General features: G+C 46.4%; 1 protein-coding gene across 1 annotated transcript in view; it reads left to right on the top strand.

Moving 5' to 3' along the window:
• The window catches only part of LOC121581630 (rho GTPase-activating protein 29), an 84,941-nt gene that overhangs the window by 7,362 nt on the left and 56,802 nt on the right, over positions 1–20,777 (top strand). Inside the window, exon 3 of the mRNA XM_045211490.1 lies at positions 13,725–13,868. Within this exon, the coding sequence (XP_045067425.1) occupies positions 13,725–13,868 (144 nt within the window). The remainder of the gene's footprint in view (positions 1–13,724; positions 13,869–20,777) is intronic.

Here is a 20,777-nt window from a genome sequence, read left to right as displayed (position 1 = left end):
ACACCAGCAGGTTACCCCATAACTACCCTACTGATCTTTAAACACCACCGGGTTACCCCATAACTACCCTACTGATCTTTAAACACCACCGGGTTACCCCATAACTACCTTACTGATCTTTAAACACCAGCAGGTTACCCCATAACTACCCTACTGATCTTTAAACACCACCGGGTTACCCCATAACTACCCTACTGATCTTTAAACACTACCGGGTTACCCCATAACTACCCTACTGATCTTTAAACACCAGCAGGTTACCCCATAACTACCCTACTGACCTCTTAATAAAATAAAGGATATAAGCTGAGGGCTGGTGTTTAATGAAGGCCTATTGTCTGAATCTACAAGGAAGTGTGTCAAAATGTGAGTGGCAGGATCAGGGGCCTCCTGCCCTGGGGAAGGCCTCCAGGCGAGCCCCCTGCTCCACCACATGCCCAGTGTTAGTTCGGTTTGATTAGTTTAACACTTTTTTTGGTTACTACATGATTCCATATGTGTTATTTCATAGTTGATGTTTTCACTATTACTCTACAATGTAGAAAATAGTAAAAAATAAAGAAAAACCCTTGAATGAGTAGGTATGTCCAAACTTTTGACTGGTACTGTATATATATATTTTCGGTCTTATTATCCTCAGTACTATCTAATTATTGTTCTATTTCTTTCTTTCTTTCATTCTATTTTCTTTTTTGTATTTCTTTTTTCATTTGTTTTGTTAGGTAGGTAATTCCTAAAGAGGATGCTCCTCTCATGGCCCTGCCATAGGGTTCTTGGCTGTGACATTATTAAAACAGGTTTATGGGACAGTCTTCATTTCTTACTTGTGCCATGTCGGCGGTTGAAGGTGTGTTTTAGGTGCTAAAGGAGCGTCACGGGTATGGGGTGGTATGATAATATCAGGGACACTCCCCTCTGAGATGGGGGAGGCTTTCGCGGGAGGGGATATTGGAAGACAATTGATTCAGATTGAGTCACATGGACAGTCGTGGTCAAACGTTTTTGAGAATGACACAAGTATTAGTCTTCACAAAGTTCGCTGCTTCAGTGTTGTGAGATATTTTTGTCAGATGTTACTATGGCATACTGAAGTATAATTACAAGCATTCCATAACTGTCAAAGGCTTTTATTGACAATTACATTACGTTTATGCAAAGAGTCAATATTTGCAGTGTTGACCCTTCTTTTTCAAGACCTCTGCAATCCGCCCTGGCATGCTGTCAATTAACTTCTGGGCCACATCCTGACTGATGGCAGCCCATTCTGTTAGGCCTACTGCTGCTAGGTAGCTCTCTCTCTGCTCTCCCCCTCCCTTCTGTCTGTCCTTGATTGCAGGAGTGAAGTCTGGTGTGCGGGAGTCAGGGTTCCAGCTGCAGCTCATTTACCATAATCACCTCAGCCTTTAAGACCCGGTCAAACTTGCCACTCATCGTCAGATCATAGTCAAGACGACCATGTTAGTCTCGCTGTCGACTCAACCTGTTTGTTTTCGCTCTTTGTGTTTTTGGCCTGTTCTATTTTATTTTCTCCTGTGCCACAGATTATTGGAACCTGACTCCTGCCTCCACTTCACTCCTGCCACCACCATCCTGCTTTCCACTACCGGACCTCCCTCTTGGACTCATCACGGACACTAGGACATTACGGTACCACCCCTGCCCTGACCTGGATCTGTTACCCTCCCTATAACCTGGACTTGCTCTTCCCCTGCTATTGGAAACCTGGACTATTGTACATTGTAAATAAACCTGTTAAACCTTCTCTGGCTTGGTGTAGTTGTCTGCATTTGGGTTCTATCCAGTTAAATCATGACAGTATGATCTGACCAACATGAACCCAGCAGACAGTAGCTCGGATACCACCCCAGAGTGCACTCAAATTCGGACTGCCATAGCCAATCAGGACATTTTACTTGGCCAACATGATACCCTGGTTAAGACTATTGCTGAGAACAGTCAGGTGCTGTTTAATCAGGTTCAATTACTCACCAATCAAGTGTCTGCCCTTACTACCCAAGTTAATAATGCAACCCTCGGGCATGGCATACAAACTGCCCCTTCTCCTGCTCCACCTGTTTTTCCTACCCCTCCAGCCCAGATCAGAGAGCCTTTTGTTCCTGCTCCAGAGCGCTATGACGGGAACATGGGAACCTGTGGTGAATTTTTGACTCAATGCTCGTTAGTGTTTGAACAACAGCCCCTCACCTACGCCTCAGAAAGAGCCCGTATTGCCTACCTTATCAACTCTACTAGCGGTTCCGCTCGTGCCTGGGGATCCGCGGTCTGGGAGAGTCAGTCGGACATTTGCAACGCTTACGTGGCTTTCTCCACTGAGATGAGGAAGGTTTTTGACCACCCCGTACGGGGCAAGGAGGCTGCGAAACGGTTGTTGTCTCTTCGGCAGGGGGTTCGCAGTGTGGCGGAGATGGCAGTGGAGTTTCGGACTTTAGCGGCAGTGAGCGGTTGGAATGACGAGGCATTACAAGGAGTGTTCATCAATGCTTTGTCTGAGACTTTAAAAGATGAGTTGGTGTCATATGATGTATCGCCTACGCTGGATAATCTTATTTCACTCACCATCAGGTTGGATAATCGGATTCGGGAGCGCCGCCGGGAGAGGAGTGTTAGTTCCAAGCAACTGGTCTGTCGTCAACAAACTCCTTCCCGCATCTTCCCTACGGAGAAAGCCGAGTCTTCCCGAGTCGATACGAGGAGCACTGTACCCGAAGCCATGGAGGTGGGTCGTGCACGGTTGTCCTCAGAGGAGCGTGCACGTCGTATTCAGGCTCGGGTCTGCCTGTATTGTGGACAAGCTGGTCATTTCGTTCCTTCCTGCCCAGTTCGTCCGGGAAAAGGGCCGGCTCATCATTATTGGGAGAAGTTTTGGTGAGCCGAACAGCGGATTCTTCCTCTTCTCCCCGCATTCTGCTCCAGGCATCCCTCCAGTGGCAGTCCCAGAATTTCTCTGTTAGTGCGCTGGTTGACTCTGGTGCCAATGAAAGCTTTTTGGATCGAGAGTTGGCTCAACAAATGGATTTGGAGACTGTTCCTATGGACCGTCCGCTGCAGGCTAAGGGTCTAAATGGACAATTGTTGACCCGTATTACTCATCAGACTGTTCCTGTTTGTCTCAGAGTGTCGGGTAATCATCAGGAGAACATTCAATTCCATATAATCGACTGCCCACAGACCCCCCTGGTCCTTGGTATCCCCTGGCTCATAAGACACAATCCACACATTGATTGGGTGACCGGTAGAATTGTTTCATGGAGCACATTTTGTCATGTGAATTGTTTGTGTTCTGCTCAGACCCCTGCCAGCACTGTGCCTCAACCTCCACTGGAGTCCATGGATCTTTCTGCTGTCCCTGACGTGTATCATGACCTGGCATCCGTTTTCTGCAAACACAGAGCTACTTCTCTTCCTCCTCACCGGCCCCTTACGACTGCGCCATTGACCTCCAGCCAGGAGCCCCTCTCCCCCAGCAGTCGCCTGTACAATCTCTCCCGCCCGGAGACGGAGGCTATGGAGAACTACATTCGGGACTCCTTGGCGGCAGGTATTATTCGTCCTTCCTCGTCACCTGTAGGAGCGGGATTCTTTTTGTTGCTAAGAAGGATAAGACCCTCAGACCCTGTATTGATTTCCGTGGACTTAACAACATCACCATTAAGAACAAATATTCTCTGCCTTTAATTAACTCTGCTTTTCCCCTCCTTCATGGTGCAACTATCTTCACTAAACTGGATCTACGAAATGCGTATCACCTGGTGCGCATTCGTAAAGGGGATGAATGGAAGACTGCCTTCAACACACCTTTGGGACATTTTGAGTACCTGGTTATGCCTTTTGGGTTGTCCAATGCCCCTGCCGTTTTTCAGGCACTAGTCAATGATGTCCTTCGGGACATGTTGAATCGGTTTGTTTTTGTCTATCTGGATGATATCCTGATTTTTTTCAGAGTCCTCCCAGGAACACGAACTGCATGTGTGCCAGGTGTTGCAAAGGTTGTTGGAGAACAAACTGTTTGTGAAGATGGAGAAATGTGAATTTCATGTGTCTGAGACCTCTTTTTTGGGTTACATAATAGCTCAGGGGAGTTGCGGATGGACCCAGCTAAGATCTCTGCTGTCACGGACTGGCCAGCCCCTTCCACCCGCAAACAACTTCAACGATTCCTGGGGTTTGCGAACTTCTACAGGAGGTTCATCAAGGACTACAGCCGCATTGCGGCGCCACTCACCGCTCTCACCTCCATCGCACGACCGTTCGCTTGGAATGAAGGGGGCCGAAGCAGCGTTTGAAGAACTGAAACATCGCTTCGCCTTGGCTCCCATTCTGATGCAGCCGGACCCCGACCGCCAGTTTGTCGTGGAGGTGGATGCATCCGACACTGGGGTAGGTGCGGTGTTGTCTCCAACGTTCACCGGAAGATAACAAACTGCATCACTGTGCTTTCCTTTCACGGAAACTTTCTCAGGCAGAGAGGAATTATGATGTTGGCAATCGTGAACTGCTCGCCGTGAAGCTGGCTCTCGAAGAGTGGCGGCATTGGCTGGAGGGGCGGAACAACCCTTCATCGTTTGGACGGATCATAAGAATCTGGCATACATCCAGTCAGCGAAGCAGCTCAACCCCGTCAAGCCAGGTGGACACTATTTTTTGGTAGATTAAATTTTTCTCTGTCTTACCGTCCTGGGTCACGCAACGTCAAGCCTGACGCCCTGTCTCGTGTTTTTTTCTGCTGTTGATACTGGTAGTAACCCTGAACCCATCTTGCCTCCTACCTGCAGTATTGCGGCCATTACATGTGACATCGAAGGGATTGTTAGACAGGCTCAACATCATCAAGCTGACCCTGGGAGCGGTCCTCCTAACCGGTTGTTTGTCCCTGAGTCTGTTCGCTCCCAGGTACTTCAGTGGGCTCACTCGTCTCCCCTTACCTGTCACCCTGGAGTTACTCGGACCCTTGACTTTGTGCGACGGAAGTTCTGGTGGCCCAGGATGGAGGCGGACACTCGAGCCTTCATTGCTGCTTGTACGGTATGTGCACGTAGTAAGAACTCCACCCAGGCCAGCGCTGGTAATCTAAGACCTCTGCCTATACCCAGCCGGCCCTGGTCCCACATTGCCTTGGATTTTGTCACTGGACTTCCCCCTCTCGTCTGGAAAGACGGTCATTCTTACTGTGATTGATCGTTTTTTCTAAGTTTGCTCATTTTTTGGCCCTACCTAAACTGCCCACTGCCAGAGAAACGGCTGATATTTTGGTTGAACATGTGTTCCGCTCTCATGGTCTACCCACGGATATTGTCTCTGACAGGGGTCCCCAGTTTGTCTCCCATGTTTGGAAGGCTTTCTGTAAAGCTTTGGGCATTACATCCAGCCTGTCCTCTGGATATCACCCCCAGACCAACGGGCAAGCCGAGAGAGCGAACCAGGAGATGGAGACCGCTCTCCGCTGTGTCACAGGGTCTAACCCTGGGTCATGGAGCTCCATGCTCCCCTGGGTGGAATATGCTCATAACACCTTGACTAACGCTTCCTCTGGTTTGTCTCCCTTTCTGTGTGCTCTGGGTTATCAACCTCCCCTGTTCCCTTCTCAAGAGAGGGAACTGGCGGTACCCTCGGTGCAGTCCCACATGCGCCGCTGCTTCAAGGTCTGGAGGAAGGCCAGGGTAGCTCTGTCCCGAGCTTCGGCGTACATGCAGAGGCAAGCCAACCGTCACCGGTCCCAGGCTCCCGGTTACTCTTCTGGTCAAGAGGTATGGCTTAAATCACGTGACCTTCCATTGAAAGTGGAGTCTAAGAAGATGGCGCCTCGTTTTATAGGACCGTTCAAGATACTGTCTATTGTTAACCCCTGCGCGGTTAAGCTACAGCTTCCTGCCTCCCTACGGGTTCATTCCACCTTTCATGTTTCCCAGATTAAGCCTGTGTCTGTTAGCCCTCTGTGCCCGCCCTCTCGTCCCCCTCCTCCGCCCAGGATCGTGGGTGGGGGTCCGGTCTACACTGTCCGGCGACTTCTGGATGTTCGCCGCCGGGGTCGTGGTTTCCAGTACCTGGTGGATTGGGAGGGTTATGGTCCTGAGGAACGTTCCTGGGTGCCCAGGAGCTTCATTGTGGATCCTGCTCTGGTCCGTGAGTTTCATAGGTTACATCCTGATAAACCCTGTCGGTCGCCAGGTGGCGTCCGTAGAGGGGGGGGTACTGTTAGGCCTACTGCTGCTAGGTAGCTCTCTCTCCGCTCTCCCCCTCCCTTCTGTCTGTCCTTGATTGCAGGAGTGAAGTCTGGTGTGCGGGAGTCAGGGTTCCAGCTACAGCTCATTCACCATAATCACCTCAGCCTTTAAGACCCGGTCAAACTTGCCACTCATCGTCAGATCATAGTCAAGACGACCATGTTAGTCTCGCTGTCGACTCAACCTGTTTGTTTTCGCTCTTTGTGTTATTGGCCTGTTCTATTTTATTTTCTCCTGTGCCACAGATTATTGGAACCTGACTCCTGCCTCCGCTTCACTCCTGCCACCACCATCCTGCTTTCCACTACCGGACCTCCCTCTTGGACTCATCACGGACACTAGGACATTACGGTACCACCCCTGCCCTGACCTGGATCTGTTACCCTCCCTATAACCTGGACTTGCTCTTCCCCTGCTATTGGAAACCTGGACTATTGTACATTGTAAATAAACCTGTTAAACCTTCTCTGGCTTGGTGTAGTTGTCTGCATTTGGGTTCTATCCAGTTAAATCATGACACATTCTTACATAATCAATGCTTGGAGTTTGTCAGAATTTGTGGGTTTTTGTTTGTCCACCCGCCTCTTGAGGATCGACCACAAGTTCTCAATGGGAATAAGGTCTGGGGAGTTTCCTGGCCATGGACCCAAAATGTGGATGTTTTGTTCCCCAAACCACTTAGTTATCACTTCTGCCTTAAGGCAAGGTGCGCCATCATGCTGGAAAAGGCATTGGTCGTCACCAAACTGTTTTTGGATGGTTGGGAGAAGTTGCTCTCAGAGGATGTGTTGGTACCATTCTTTATTCATGTCTGTGTTCTTAGGCAAAATTGTGAGTGAGCCCACTCCCTTGGCTGAGAAGCAACCCCACACATGAATGGTCTCAGGATGCTTTACTGTTGGCATGACACAGGACTGATGGTAGCGCTCACCTTGTCTTCTCCGGACAAGGTGTTTTCCGGATGGCCCAAACAATCGGAAAGGGGATTCATCAGAGAAAATGACTCTACCCCAGTCCTCAGCAGTCCAATCCCTGTACCTTTTGAAGAATATCAGTCTGTCCCTGATGTTTTTCCTGGAGAGAAGTGGCTTCTTTGCTGCCCTTCTTGACACCAGGCCATCCTCCAAAAGTCTTTGCCTCACTGTGCGTGCAGATGCACTCACACCTGCCTGCTGCCATTCCTGAGCAAGCTCTGCACTGGTGGTGCCCCGATCTCGCAGCTGAATCAACTTTAGGAGATGGTCCTGGCGCTTGCTGGACTTTCTTGGGCACCCTGACGCCTTCTTCACAACAATTGAACGTCTCTCCTTGAAGTTCTTGATGATCCGATAAATGGTTGATTTAGGTGCAATCTTACTAGCAACAATATCCTTGCCTGTGAAGCCCTTTTTGTGCAAAGCAATGATGACGGCACGTGTTTCCTGGCAGGTAACCATGGTTAACAGAGGAAGAACAATGATTTCAAGCACCACCCTCCTTTTAAAGCTTCCAGTCTGTTATTCTAACTCAATCAGCATGACAGAGTGATCTCCAGCCTTGTGATCTCCAGCCAACACTCTCACCTGTGTTAACGAGAGAATCACTGACATGATGGCAGCTGGTCTTTTTGTGGCAGGGCTGAAATGCAGTGGAAATGTTTTTTTGTGATTAAGTTCATTTTCATGGCAAAGAGGGACTTTGCAATTAATTGCAATTCATCTGATCACTCTTCATGACATTCTGGAGTATATGCAAATTGCCATCATCAAAACTGAGGCAGCAGACTTTGTGAAAATTAGTATTTGTGTCATTCTCAAAACTTTTGACCACAACTGTACAGGGTTTCAGGTGTGATTGCAAGGTACAGTGAAAATCTTAGGTTTCGCGCTCCAACATGCAGGACTATTGAAATAAAACATTGAAAATGGTAATAAAAACCATAGAAATAGCACTATATACAGTGCATTTGGAAAGTATTCAGACCACTTCCCTTTTCCACATTTTGTTACAGTACAGCCTTATTCTAAAATGGATGAAAAAAAAAGGTTTCCTCATCAATCTACACACAATACCCCATAATGACTAACCGGAATGGAACCCTGTAATGACTAACCGGAATGGAACCCCATAATGACTAACCGGAATGGAACCCCGTAATGACTAACCGGAATGGAACCCTGTAATGACTAACCGGAATGGAACCCCGTAATGACTAACCGGAATGGAACCCCATAATGACTAAACAGAATGGAACCCCGTAATGACTAACCAGAATGGAACCCCGTAATGACTAACCCGGAATGGAACCCTGTAATGACTAACCGGAATGGAACCCCATAATGACTAACCAGAATGGAACCCCGTAATGACTAACCAGAATGGAACCCCGTAATGACTAACCAGAATGGAACCCCGTAATGACTAACCCGGAATTGAACCCTGTAATGACTAACCGGAATGGAACCCTGTAATGACTAACCGGAATGGAACCCTGCAATGACTAACCAGAATGGAACCCTGTAATGACTAACCAGAATGGAACCCCGTAATGACTAACCGGAATGGAACCCCGTAATGACTAACCGGAATGGAACCCCGTAATGACTAACCAGAATGGAACCCCGTAATGACTAACCGGAATGGAACCCTGCAATGACTAACCGGAATGGAACCCCGTAATGACTAACCGGAATGGAACCACGTAATGACTAACTGGAATGGAACCCCGTAATGACTAACCAGAATGGAACCCCGTAATGACTAACCGTAATGGAACCCCGTAATGACTAACCGTAATGGAACCCCGTAATGACTAACCAGAATGGAACCCCGTAGTGACTAACCGGAATGGAACCCTGTAATGACTAACCGGAATGGAACCCAGTAATGACTAACCGGAATGGAACCCCGTAATGACTAACCGGAATGGAACCCCGTAATGACTAACCAGAATGGAACCCCGTAATGACTAACCGGAATGGAACCCCGTAATGACTAACCGGAATGGAACCCCGTAATGACTAACCAGAATGGAACCCCGTAATGACTAACCGGAATGGAACCCCGTAATGACTAACCGGAATGGAACCCCGTAATGACTAACCGGAATGGAACCCCGTAATGACTAACCGGAATGGAACCCCGTAATGACTAACCGGAATGGAACCCCGTAATGACTAACCGGAATGGAACCCCGTAATGACTAACCGGAATGGTACCCCGTAATGACTAACCACAATGGAACCCCGTAGTGACTAACCGGAATGGAACCCCGTAATGACTAACCGGAATGGAACCCCGTAATGACTAACCAGAATGGAACCCCGTAATGACTAACCGGAATGGAACCCCGTAGTGACTAACCGGAATGGAACCCCGTAGTGACTAACCGGAATGGAACCCCGTAATGACTAACCGGAATGGAACCCCGTAATGACTAACCGGAATGGAACCCCGTAATGACTAACCGGAATGGAACCCCGTAATGACTAACCCGGAATGGAACCCCGTAATGACTAACCGGAATGGAACCCCGTAGTGACTAACCGGAATGGAACCCCGTAATGACTAACCGGAATGGAACCCCGTAATGACTGACCGGAATGGAACCCCGTAATGACTAACCGGAATGGAACCCCGTAGTGACTAACCGGAATGGAACCCCGTAATGACTAACCGGAATGGAACCCCGTAATGACTAACCGGAATGGAACCCCGTAATGACTAACCGGAATGGAACCCCGTAATGACTAACCGGAATGGAACCCCGTAATGACTAACCGGAATGGAACCCCGTAGTGACTAACCGGAATGGAACCCCGTAGTGACTAACCAGAATGGAACCCCGTAATGACTAACCGGAATGGAACCCTGTAATGACTAACCGGAATGGAACCCCGTAGTGACTAACCGGAATGGAACCCCATAATGACTAACCGGAATGGAACCCCGTAGTGACTAACCAGAATGGAACCCCATAATGACTAACCGGAATGGAACCCCGTAATGACTAACCAGAATGGAACCCTGTAATGACTAACCGTAATGGAACCCCATAATGACTAACCAGAATGGAACCCCATAATGACTAACCAGAATGGAACCCCGTAATGACTAACCGGAATGGAACCCTGTAATGACTAACCGGAATGGAACCACAACCCCCACCCCCCCAGTTGCCACTCCCCCTATAATTCCCTTTCCTTTCCAATACATTCCTCCTCTCCTCCTCCTCCTAGTGCAGCTGGTTCTATCATATCGTCAGTCAGTCAAAACAGTGGGTGAGACTCAGACATGAACTAACCTACTGTCTGGTGCCAAACCCAAGCCCTAGACCCACAACAGATTACTATAGAACTAGGCTACTACTGATTACTCCTCTTGCCAAGCCATAGGGCTTGTCCCAAATAGCACCCTATTCAATATAGGGAATAGGGTGCAATTTGGGACGCACTGCAAGACCCACTAGCTAGCTGTGCCACTAGAGATCCTGGTTCGAATCCAGGCTCTGTCGTAGCCGGCCGCGACCGGGAGACCCATGGGGCGGCGCACAATTGGCCCAGCGTCGTCCAGGGTAGGGGAGGGAATGGCCGGCAGGGATGTAGCTCAGTTGGTAGAGCATGGTGTTTGCAACGCCAGGGTTGTGGGTTCGTTTCCCACGGGGGATGGAAAATAAAAAAATAAAAAAATGTATGCACTGGATAAGAGCGTCTGCTAAATGACTAAAATGTCAAATGTAAGTGATTGCTCCACACAGAGACAAGGAAACTTCCCCTTTCAGCTGTTTCTGCCCACTGTGTAGCTGTCAACAACCCTGTTAGAATTCAGGGGAGATCCGTCATGCTGTTCATAGTGAAAGGATAATTCAGGGGAGATCCATCATACTGTTCATAGTGAACGGATAATTCAGAGGAGATCATCTTACTGTTCACAGTGAAATGATTGTCAAAGCTGGGACCGAGAGACTGAAAAACAGCTTCTATCTCAAGGCCATCAGACTGTTAAACAGCCATCACTAGCACATTAGAGGCTGCTGCCAGAAAATCACATTGTAGGATTTTTAATGAATTTATTTGCAAATTATGGTGGAAAATAAGTATTTGGTCACCTACAAACAAGCAAGATTTCTGGCTCTCACAGACCTGTAACTTCTTCTTTAAGAGGCTCCTCTGTCCTCCACTCGTTACCTGTATTAATGGCACCTGTTTGAACTTGTTATCAGTATAAAAGACACCTGTCCACAACCTCAAATAGTCACACTCCAAACTCCACTATGGCCAAGACCAAAGAGCTGTCAAAGGACACCAGAAACAAAATTGTAGACCTGCACCAGGCTGGGAAGACTGAATCTGCAATAGGTAAGCAGCTTGGTTTGAAGAAATCAACTGTGGGAGCAATTATTAGGAAATGGAAGACATACAAGACCACTGATAATCTCCCTCGATCTGGGGCTCCACGCAAGATCTCACCCCGTGGGGTCAAAATGATCACAAGAACGGTGAGCAAAAATCCCAGAACCACACGGGGGGACCTAGTGAATGACCTGCAGAGAGCTGGGACCAAAGTAACAAAGCCTACCATCAGTAACACACTACACCGCCAGGGACTCAAATCCTGCAGTGCCAGACGTGTCCCCCTGCTTAAGCCAGTACATGTCCAGGCCCGTCTGAAGTTTGCTAGAGTGCATTTGGATGATCCAGAAGAGGATTGGGAGAATGTCATATGGTCAGATGAAACCAAAATAGAACTTTTTGGTAAAAACTCAACTCGTCGTGTTTGGAGGACAAAGAATGCTGAGTTGCATCCAAAGAACACCATACCTACTGTGAAGCATGGGGGTGGAAACATCATGCTTTAGGGCTATTTTTCTGCAAAGGGACCAGGACGACTGATCCGTGTAAAGGAAAGAATGAATGGGGCCATGTATCGTGAGATTTTGAGTGAAAACCTCCTTCCATCAGCAAGGGCATTGAAGATGAAACGTGGCTGGGTCTTTCAGCATGACAATGATCCCAAACACACCGCCCGGGCAACGAAGGAGTGGCTTCGCAAGAAGCATTTCAAGGTCCTGGAGTGGCCTAGCCAGTCTCCAGATCTCAACCCCATAGAAAATCTTTGGAGGGAGTTGAAAGTCCATGTTGCCCAGCGACATCTCCAAAACATCACTGCTCTAGAGGAGATCTGCATGGAGGAATGGGCCAAAATACCAGCAACAGTGTGTGAAAACCTTGTGAAGACTTACAGAAAACGTTTGACCTGTGTCATTGCCAACAAAGGGTATATAACAAAGTATTGAGAAACTTTTGTTATTGACCAAATACTTATTTTCCACCATAATTTGCAAATAAATTCATTAAAAATCCTACAATGTGATTTTCTGGATTTTTTTCTTCTCATTTTGTCTGTCATAGTTGACGTGTACCTATGATGAAAATTACAGGCCTCTCTCATCTTTTTAAGTGGGAGAACTTGCACAATTGGTGGCTGACTAAATACTTTTTTCCCCCACTGTATAGACTGTATTCTATAATATTCTACTGTATCTTAGTCCATGCCGCTCTGTCATTGCTTGTCCATATATGTATATATTCTTAATTCATTCCTTACTTAGATTTGTGTGTATTGGGTATATGTTGTGAAATCGTTAGTAAAGAGATAGACTAGCCTACCCTTAGTCTGTATAAATACTAGCCTATCACCTGATTGGTTAGTTGAGGCCAATCATTACTTAACCTAATTGTCACTTGTTGCTCTGTACACAGTGAGATTTTTTTACGTTTTTTGATTTTAAAACCAAACAAAGCCATTTTCTACTTGTCGACTAAAGTGGAACAGGACAGTTGCACCACAAACGGTCCCTTTGCAGCTTCTCTTGAACACAACTGCTTTAGTTTCCTGTATTACACAACCCCAGTCCAGAGACAGAAACATGACAGATGCCTGCATCTAATGACATACTAACTACATTATTGCTGTCTTGTATGTGGGTGTCAGTAAAGTAAACACTAAAAGAATGGCATCCATTCTCTCTGCAGTGGGTGACCTAAGGGTCACCATGTAACAGGTCATAGTTCTAATTTAACTTGCAGATAAGATATGGCTGATATGTAGCCTAGAATCAATTGGGGTAAAATTCCAAACTCCCAAAATTCCAAACTAACACCTTTTTCTAGTCTTGTCAAAAATTGTTTATTTGTTGTAAACAACTCGTTCCTCTGATCAAGCCAACATGATGTTAACACGGCGTTAGGCATAACAGGCTGATGGTGATCACATGTCCTATAGGCTTCTCAGTGGGGAACAATGGCTTCTGGTATGGATTTGAATGATGCAGCTGCCAGTGGTAACGCTGGGATCATTATTGTTTCAATTGATGTTAAATACGAAACTTTACTTGACAGATCTGTTTCTCTTTCATCTTTCCCCGAAAGCCAGGACGGCTATGACAACTACGATCTATTCTGCTTAATAAAGATCTGTTTCTCTCTTTCTCCTCTCTTCCAGAGTCCCATGATGGTCTCCCGCAGCGGGTACAGGAGAGGTTGGGAGAGCTGCTGCGCGCTCTCAAGTCTGTCATCGGCAAACACCAGACCCTTGACTCTGTAGACGTCCTCAGGGCCGCTGGAACCGTCATCTCTAAGGTCAAAGGTTAGTGTCCTCTCATCCCCACATCTTTTCTTTAATGATGTTTTTGTTTTTATTTATTTTAGTTAGAGAGGACAGTGAAGAGAGGACAGTGAAGAGAGGACAGTGAAGAGAGGACAGTAGAGAGAGGACAGTGAAGAGAGGACAGTGAAGAGAGGACAGTGAAGAGAGGACAGTAGAGAGGAGAGTGAAGAGAGGACAGTGAAGAGAGGACAGTGAAGAGAGGACAGTGAAGAGAGGACAGTAGAGAGGAGAGTGAAGAGGGGACAGTGAAGAGAGGACAGTGAAGAGAGGACAGTGAAGAGGGGACAGTGAAGAGAGGACAGTGAAGAGAGGACAGTAGAGAGGGGACAGTGAAGAGAGGACAGTAGAGAGGAGAGTGAAGAGGGGACAGTGAAGAGAGGACAGTGAAGAGAGGACAGTGAAGAGGGGACAGTGAAGAGGGGACAGTGAAGAGAGGACAGTGAAGATAGGACAGTGAAGAGGGGACAGTGAAGAGAGGACAGTAGAGAGGGGACAGTGAAGAGGGGACAGTGAAGAGGGGACAGTGAAGAGAGGACAGTGAAGAGAGGACAGTGAAGAGAGGACAGTGAAGAGAGGACAGTGAAGAGGGGACAGTAGAGAGGGGACAGTGAAGAGGGGACAGTGAAGAGAGGACAGTGAAGAGAGGACAGTAGAGAGGGGACAGTGAAGAGGGGACAGTGAAGAGAGGACAGTAGAGAGGAGAGTGAAGAGGGGACAGTGAAGAGAGGACAGTGAAGAGAGGACAGTAGAGAGGGGACAGTGAAGAGGGGACAGTGAAGAGGGGACAGTGAAGAGAGGACAGTGAAGAGGGGACAGTGAAGAGAGGACAGTGAAGAGAGGACAGTAGAGAGGGGACAGTGAAGAGGGGACAGTGAAGAGGGGACAGTGAAGAGAGGACAGTGAAGAGAGGACAGTGAAGAGGGGACAGTGAAGAGAGGACAGTAGAGAGGGGACAGTGAGCACTCTTAAAGGGAGTGCTCCTAATCTCAGCTTGTTACCTGTATAAAAGACACCTGTCCACAGAAGCAATCAATCAATCAGATTCCAAACTCTCCACCATGGCCAAGACCAAAGAGCTCTCCAAGGATGTCAGGGACAAGATTGTAGACCTACACAAGGCTGGAATGGGCTACAAGACCATCGCCAAGCAGCTTGGTGAGAAGGTGACAACAGTTGGTGCGATTATTCGCAAATGGAAGAAACACAAAATAACTGTCAATCTCCCTCGGCCTGGGGTTCCATGCAAGATCTCACCTCGTGGAGTTGCAATGATCATGAGAACGGTGAGGAATCAGCCCAGAACTACAAGGGAGGATCTTGTCAATGATCTCAAGGCAGCTGGGACCATAGTCACCAAGAAAACAATTGGTAACACACTACGCCGTGAAGGACTGAAATCCTGCAGCGCCCGCAAGGTCCCCCCTGCTCAAGAAAGCACATATACAGGCCCATCTGAAGTTTGCCAATGAACATCTGAATGATTCAGAGGAGAACTGGGTGAAAGTGTTGTGGTCAGATGAGACCAAAATCGAGCTCTTTGGCATCAACTCAACTTGCCGTGTTTGGAGGAGGAGGAATGCTGCCTATGACCCCAAGAACACCATCCCCACCGTCAAACATGGAGGTGGAAACATTATGCTTTGGGGGTGTTTTTTCTGCTAAGGGGACAGGACAACTTCACGGCATCAAAGGGGACGATGGACGGGGCCATGTACCGTCAAATCTTGGGTGAGAACCTCCTTCCCTCAGCCAGGGCATTGAAAATGGGTCGTGGATGGGTATTCCAGCATGACAATGACCCAAAACACACGGCCAAGGCAACAAAGGAGTGGCTCAAGAAGAAGCACATTAAGGTCCTGGAGTGGCCTAGCCAGTCTCCAGACCTTAATCCCATAGAAAATCTGTGGAGGGAGCTGAAGGTTCGAGTTGCCAAACGTCAGCCTTGAAACCTTAATGACTTGGAGAAGATCTGCAAAGAGGAGTGGGACAAAATCCCTCCTGAGATGTGTGCAAACCTGGTGGCCAACTACAAGAAACGTCTCACCTCTGTGAATGCCAACAAGGGTTTTGCCACCAAGTACTAAGTCATGTTTTGCAGAGGGGTCAAATACTTATTTCCCTCATGCAAATCAATTTATAACATTTCTGACATGCGTTTTTCTGGATTTTGTTGTTGTTATTCTGTCTCTCACTGTTCAAATAAACCTACCATTAAAATTATAGACTGATCATGTCTTTGTCAGTGGGCAAACGTACAAAATCATCAGGGGATCAAATACTTTTTTCCCTCACTGTAGGTGCTGTATTGCGATTTCGACACTGTGATTGTATTGTTATTTGATGTTCCTAACATATTGCTCACAATATGTCTGCTGCAGAGACGAGAGAGAGTGTGGGAAAATGAGTTTTGATCAGTCGTGGAAATAAAAGATAGAGAAACAAGCTATAGGAAGAAAAATAATGGAATTCTGGCTCTCACCTCATCCACACTTCTGATTAGTTCTTTGAAGATATGACTTGGTTTTTCTCCAACTCTGTACTGTTGATCGTTCAGGAAATAAGATATTTAGGCCTACATATCATGCATATTCCCTATATAGTGCTCTACTTTTGACTAGTGGCCTATCGGCTCTGGTCAAAAGTAGTGGACTATTTAGGGAATACGGTGATATTTGGGACGCAGGTCTGGAAACTTCTGGAACATTCTTGTGCTGAAGCCAAGAGAAGAATCTCCCCCTCGACGGAATGATCACATCTTGGTTTGTTGAAAGTGCCAACTCCCAACTCTAACAGATGTGTCCCAGCGCAGTCCAGAGTCAAAACGATCTTTCTTGATCAATCTATCCCAACCAACAGTATGGTTGAAGGAAACCGGGCTGTAGGCTGTCTATCATGCAGAAAATAGATCATAATAATAATAATGCCATTCAGCAGACGCTTTTATCCAAAGCGACTTACAGTCATGCGTGCATACATTTTTACGTATGGGTGGTCCCGGGGATCGAACCCACTACCCTGGCGTTACAAGCGCCGTGCTCTACCACAGGACCACATTAGAAGACTAAATAAGGCCTTGCTCATCAGAATGCCATAAATAATAGAATGACTGCTTCAATTTAGTTGACATCAGTAAAGTTTTCTTTGTCATATCTGCTTCTTTCGCGGGCAAAGATGTTTAGTGGTCCTCTGTAGCTCAGCTGGTAGAGCACGGCGCTTGTAACGCCAAGGTAGTGGGTTCGATCCCCGGGACCACCCATACACAAAAAATGTATGCACACATGACTGTAAGTTGCTTTGGATAAAAGCGTCTGCTAAATGGCATATTATTATTATTATTATTATTTAGGGACCGGGGAGAAAAATCTGACAGATTTTCTGTGCAGAATTTCCAAATTACATCAGTTTGACCGGTTGTAAGGACATACAGTGGGGGAAAAAAGTATTTAGTCAGCCACCAATTGTGCAAGTTCTCCAACTTAAAAAGATGAGAGAGGCCTGTAATTTTCATCATAGGTACACGCAACTATGACAGACAAATTGAGGGAAAAAAATCCAGAAAATCACATTGTAGGATTTTTTATGAATTTATTTGCAAATTATGGTGGAAAATAAGTATTTGGTCACCTACAAACAAGCAAGATTTCTGGCTCTCACAGACCTGTAACTTCTTCTTTAAGAGGCTCCTCTGTCCTCCACTCGTTACCTGTATTAATGGCACCTGTTTGAACTTGTTATCAGTATAAAAGATACCTGTCCACAACCTAAAACAGTCACACTCCAAACTCCACTATGGCCAAGACCAAAGAGCTGTCAAAGGACACCAGAAACAAAATTGTAGACCTGCACCAGGCTGGGAAGACTGAATCTGCAATAGGTAAGCAGCTTGGTTTGAAGAAATCAACTGTGGGAGCAATTATTAGGAAATGGAAGACATACAAGACCACTGATAATCTCCCTCGATCTGGGGCTCCACGCAAGATCTCAGCCCGTGGGGTCAAAATGATCACAAGAACGGTGAGCAAAAATCCCAGAACCACACGGGGGACCTAGTGAATGACCTGCAGAGAGCTGGGACCAAAGTAACAAAGCCTACCATCAGTAACACACTACACCGCCAGGGACTCAAATCCTGCAGTGCAAGACGTGTCCCCCTGCTTAAGCCAGTACATGTCCAGGCCCGTCTGAAGTTTGCTAGAGTGCATTTGGATGATCCAGAAGAGGATTGGGAGAATGTCATATGGTCAGATGAAACCAAAATAAAACTTTTTGGTAAAAACTCAACTCGTCGTGTTTGGAGGACAAAGAATGCTGAGTTGCATCCAAAGAACACCATACCTACTGTGAAGCATGGGGGTGGAAACATCATGCTTTGGGGCTGTTTTTCTGCAAAGGGACCAGGACGACTGATCCGTGTAAAGGAAAGAATGAATGGGGCCATGTATTGTGAGATTTTGAGTGAAAACCTCCTTCCATCAGCAAGAGCATTGAAGATGAAACGTGGCTGGGTCTTTCAGCATGACAATGATCCCAAACACACCGCCCGGGCAACGAAGGAGTGGCTTCGTAAGAAGCATTTCATGGTCCTGGAGTGGCCTAGCCAGTCTCCAGATCTCAACCCCATAGAAAATCTTTGGAGGGAGTTGAAAGTCCGTGTTGCCCAGTGACAGCCCCAAAACATCACTGCTCTAGAGGAGATCTGCATGGAGGAATGGGCCAAAATACCAGCAACAGTGTGTGAAAACCTTGTGAAGACTTACAGAAAACGTTTGACCTGTGTCATTGCCAACAAAGGGTATATAACAAAGTATTGAGAAACTTTTGTTATTGACCAAATACTTATTTTCCACCATAATTTTCAAATAAATTCATTAAAAATGTGATTTTCTGGATTTTTTTCTTCTCATTTTGTCTGTCATAGTTGACGTGTACCTATGATGAAAATTACAGGCCTCTCTCATCTTTTTAAGTGGGAGAACTTGCACAATTGGTGGCTGACTAAATACTTTTTTTCCCCACTTTAGAAAGCTGTGAAAACGACCCAACATGTTTCTGATCAGATTTCAGTTCGGTTTGGACGCGTGTGTCCAGGTATCAGTTTCCATTTAGCCCATCTGAACAGTAGGCTACAGTTCCCTTGACGTGCCATAGGCCTATTTGAAGTCCCCGTCTTGTCACTGTCTAATTTGTATAGCGCCTCACAATCATCACAGATAACACAGCAGACACTGCTATCATCCTGTTTTACCACTTCACCAAATCTTTCCCAACATCACTGTTCTGGCCCTCCCTTCTCCCAAACTTTTAACTCTCCATTTCACAGCTTTTCTCTTATTCAATTAAACTCTGACATTGTCCTTTTTTGCCTCAGTGGATCGATCGTAACTGTTTCTGCCCGTTTCCAAAAAGCGTTTGGCGTGTTTTAGTTAGACCCTAAAGCTCAGGCTTTACTAATGTCAGATAGCATCAAATAATGAAAGACAAACCTCATTCTAGCCTATACTGTAGATAGAAATTGAACAAGAATGATTGTTTTCTCTTTATTCAAACCGCCCTTCACCCACCCGCTGTTCTTCCACACTATGTAATGACCCTAAACCCGCCCGCCCTGCGGAAATAACCACGGGGACTGCGGGTTATGGGTCAACCCGCGCATCACTAACACACACACACAAAATATGGATGGGCAATTTGAAATATTTTCACTATTTTAATAATATCCTTAAAAAAAAAAAAATCTGATAGTCTAAATACATGTGGTTTGTATGTAACATTTTTGTCAGAGAGGGGTGCTGCTCTGCTTGGGCAACAGGGCGGGGGGAGGGCTTGTGTTGTGGAGGGAGGGAGTAGGTATACTAGTGCTAGTCAGACCAACATGTTGCTGCCATAGGTTATCTATCATACCATCTGGTGGTGCCTGTCTTGACTGCATCCAATCGATGTAAAGAAGCTAGCTACGCTAGCCAGCTAAGTTAGTCAACTAGCTAGCAAGGCTAATGGAGGCTATTTTTCTGCACTCCCCGTCCTTGTCTACAACAACTGCATTCAGATTAAACAGCAGCCCGCCTGTTGTTCGTTGTTGTTCCTTCTCATTAAGGTGGCTTCATTCGGTGCTTTTATATCCCATTTTACATATTAGAAATATAAAAAATAATCCTGAAGCAACAGGAAATGTGAATTATTATGTAAATTATAATTAATGGACATTTTTGTAGGGGATGATACATTTTCTGTTAGGGCAAATCAAGTCTGACATTTCTAAGTGGAAATTGCACTAGAAGGCTTTTTAAAACTCAAATACACTACAAGTTTGCATTTTCCTGCTGTACAGGAAAATTCTCAGCAACAAAAGTCTGGTCAAATTAAGATCCTACATCTGACTGTTAGTGTTGCTTTGATTGCCATGACAACAAGCTACATGGGTGAAACTTGTGCAGGTTACCGGTATGTCTTTTATGGAGTGCACGTCATAAAAACAACATTCAAAAGTTTGTTTTATTAAATTTAGAATGTCAAATGTCATGGTATAAACTTATGTATATAGAGAAGCTGATTAAACAGCATGATCATTACACAGGTGCACCTTGTGCTGGGGACCATAAAAGGCCACTCTAAAATGTGCAGTTTTGTCACACAACACAATGCCACAGATGTCTCAAGTTTTGAGGGCTCTTGCAGGACTGCTGACTGCAGGAATGTCCACCAGAGCTGTTGCCAGATAATATAATGTTAATTTCTCTACCATAAGCCGCCTCCAACATCGTTTTAGAGAATTTGGCAGAATGTCCAACCGGCCTCACAACCGCAGACCACGTGTAACAGTCCTCTGTCTTCTCTACAGTACTGGATACACCTGTCCTCTGTCTTCACTACAGTACTGGATACACCTGT

The sequence above is a fragment of the Coregonus clupeaformis genome, chromosome 37 (genome assembly GCF_020615455.1).
Source record: "Coregonus clupeaformis isolate EN_2021a chromosome 37, ASM2061545v1, whole genome shotgun sequence".
NCBI classification, from domain to species: domain Eukaryota; kingdom Metazoa; phylum Chordata; class Actinopteri; order Salmoniformes; family Salmonidae; genus Coregonus; species Coregonus clupeaformis.
Note: the sequence above shows the minus strand (reverse complement) of the source record. Positions and strands in the feature narration are given on the sequence as shown.